The sequence below is a fragment of the Penaeus vannamei genome, chromosome 20 (genome assembly GCF_042767895.1).
Source record: "Penaeus vannamei isolate JL-2024 chromosome 20, ASM4276789v1, whole genome shotgun sequence".
NCBI classification, from domain to species: Eukaryota; Metazoa; Arthropoda; class Malacostraca; order Decapoda; family Penaeidae; genus Penaeus; species Penaeus vannamei.
In genome coordinates, this window is record NC_091568.1 from 12,235,019 (window position 1) to 12,237,518 (window position 2,500).

The 2,500-nt window shown below is 41.4% G+C and overlaps 1 protein-coding gene across 1 annotated transcript in view; it reads right to left on the bottom strand.

Moving 5' to 3' along the window:
- Window positions 1-2,500, bottom strand: part of LOC113801193 (poly(A) RNA polymerase gld-2 homolog B) — a 37,094-nt gene that overhangs the window by 12,744 nt on the left and 21,850 nt on the right. Inside the window, exon 5 of the mRNA XM_070135020.1 lies at window positions 1,340-2,108. Within this exon, the coding sequence (XP_069991121.1) occupies window positions 1,340-2,108 (769 nt within the window). The remainder of the gene's footprint in view (window positions 1-1,339; window positions 2,109-2,500) is intronic.

Consider the following 2,500-nt stretch of genomic DNA (forward strand, 5'->3'; position numbering starts at 1 on the left):
CGCCCCCTTTTCACACGTATACTTCAAGCCACCTTCAATGTTACGAAAAGTGAATAACATCCTTTGCTCTATAAATAAATAAGATTCTTTCTTTTATGTATTCTTACTGTCAAATCCTGTAGGAAGAGGAGAAAAGAGGAAGAGGATGAAAGAGAGAGGGGAAATAGGAGGAGGAAGAGTGGAAAAGATGAGTGTTAAGATGTAAAGAAACTGAGAAACAAGGAGATGAGGAGGGAGACAGAAACAATAACAAGAAAGGGGAGGAAAAAGAGAGAAAGAGGAAGAAAATCCTTTATGATAATGATTAAAATGAAACATGCAGTGAAGAAATACCCATAGAAAAAACACAATACTGATGATAATAGTAACATTCAGTAACTTGTATCAATACACAGAATTGCATAAGGTGATACCAACATATTAATATTTGAGAGAGAGGGGGGAGGGAGGGAGGGAAAGAGGGAGAGAGAGAAAGAGGGAGAGGGAGAGGGAAAGGGAGAGAGAAAGAGGGAAAGGGAGAGGGAAAGAGGGAAAGGGAAAGAGAGAGAGAGAGGGAGAGGGAGAGAGAGAGGGAGAGGGAGAGGGAGGGAGGGAGGGAGGGAGGGAGGGAGGGAGGGAGGGAGGGAGGGAGGGAGGGAGGGAGGGAGGGAGGGAGGGGGGGGAGAGTGGGAGAGGGAGAGGGAGAGGGAGAGGGAGAGGGAGAGGGAGAGGGAGAGGGAGAGGAGAGAGAGAGAGAGAGAGAGAGAGAGAGAGAGAGAGAGAGAGAGAGAGAGAGAGAGAGAGAGAGAGAGAGAGAGAGAGAGAGAGAGAGAGCAATCTTCCATTCAGCACATTCCACATTTGTTTTTCGAAGGCAATAAAGCATAAGATCCTTCCTAACTGTAAAAGGAATCTAATCCCCCTCCCTCAAACTTTTTTACAGTCATGGCCAGTCTTTCCCATCACCCTGGCCTACATCTGATATGCTTACAATGGTATTATTGCATCCCCCCGGCCCACAACCAAATTTTCCCATGAAGGCATGTTCATGTCACTGGGCCCGCAAGCCAATTTTTTTTTAAAAGTATTCAATTCAAGAACAAATAACAAAACATTTCTTGACATTCCATTTACAAAAAACAATGACTGGAATATGTGCCATTATATCAGGATTTAAATATGCAGCACCTCATAAAAATAAAATCATGCTGAAATATCTACAGTCCTAAATACTTCAATATCTAGCCTTAGAAAAACAACCCTACTAATGAATCTTAAGTAACTTTGTACTTATATAATGAAACCCAATAAAGAACACAAAAAACTGATAATGTAATAAAAGCCAGATTATTCTACTTACCCTAATCACTTTGAAAATTTTATCCTTCAGTTTCATCTTCTTAACAAAGGTTTTGTCCGTCTGCTGGTGGCACTGGAACGTGTCCCAAACTTGTTGTGAAAGGTTGTCCCACTCTGACCCATTTAACAGATCACTAGGAGTTCCCACCACTTCACTCTTCCACTGGAAGTTTGTATTTATTCGCTCACTGCTGAAAGTCCCAGCACGTTCACTCACTGGCAGTTTGCCTTGGTCCCTATTATTTTTAGTGTTATGTGGAGGGCAGTGGTTGTTGTAGTGGTTTCTGTGGTTATTATGATACCTGTTATTGTACCCATGATTATATCTTCCATCACTATTATTGTAATGATGATGTGAAGGATAATAATCATAGTGCCCGTTATAACCATAATTATTATAACCTCGCTCGTATCTTCGGTTATGATAGTTGGTGCAGTCTCTGTTAGCTACATCTGGAAAAGAGTTGTAGTACAGATGGTTCCCCCTTCCACCTACAACACCACCCTGCTGGCCGGAGATTTGTTGCTGATAATGATACTGATGATGTGAAGGATGATGTTGATTGAGATGTGGACGATGGTTCTGGTGATAACGATGATGCTGCTGGTGATGAGGTTGTGTGTTCTGGCCATCAGCATTGCTACTGTATCTCCTCTTCTGGCGTGGGTTGTGGTATGATCCCTGAGAACTGACGCTGGAAGTGCTTGGGGATTCACTTCGTGAATCCCGGCTGTTGTTGCCTCTTCTGCCAGGAACATCCAGATGCCGTCTGGAGAAACCAAGGGTAATCTAAGCAAGTGATATTCCATGAACTGTTGCTCTGATAAAAATAAACATGCTGAAGCTTAAATGACAAATGTAAAATCAACCAGATGAATGAGTGTATAGCTTTCTGCAACAGATTTCACTACTCTGTAATTTTGTCACAAATGACACTAAGATATTATTAAAGTAACTGATAACTACTACATATATGAATTCATGGTTAACATATGACAATCTTAATAGCAGCACTTCACATGGTCCTCTTGAAATGTAAACTATTCACACATCCAAGTGAGAAAGAAATATGAAATTCCTCTAACGGGATCGTCTGGGGAGTTTTTTCGACTTTTTTATTTTCTTGCCGATTTTGATGAAACTCACACCCTTTTATTTCGA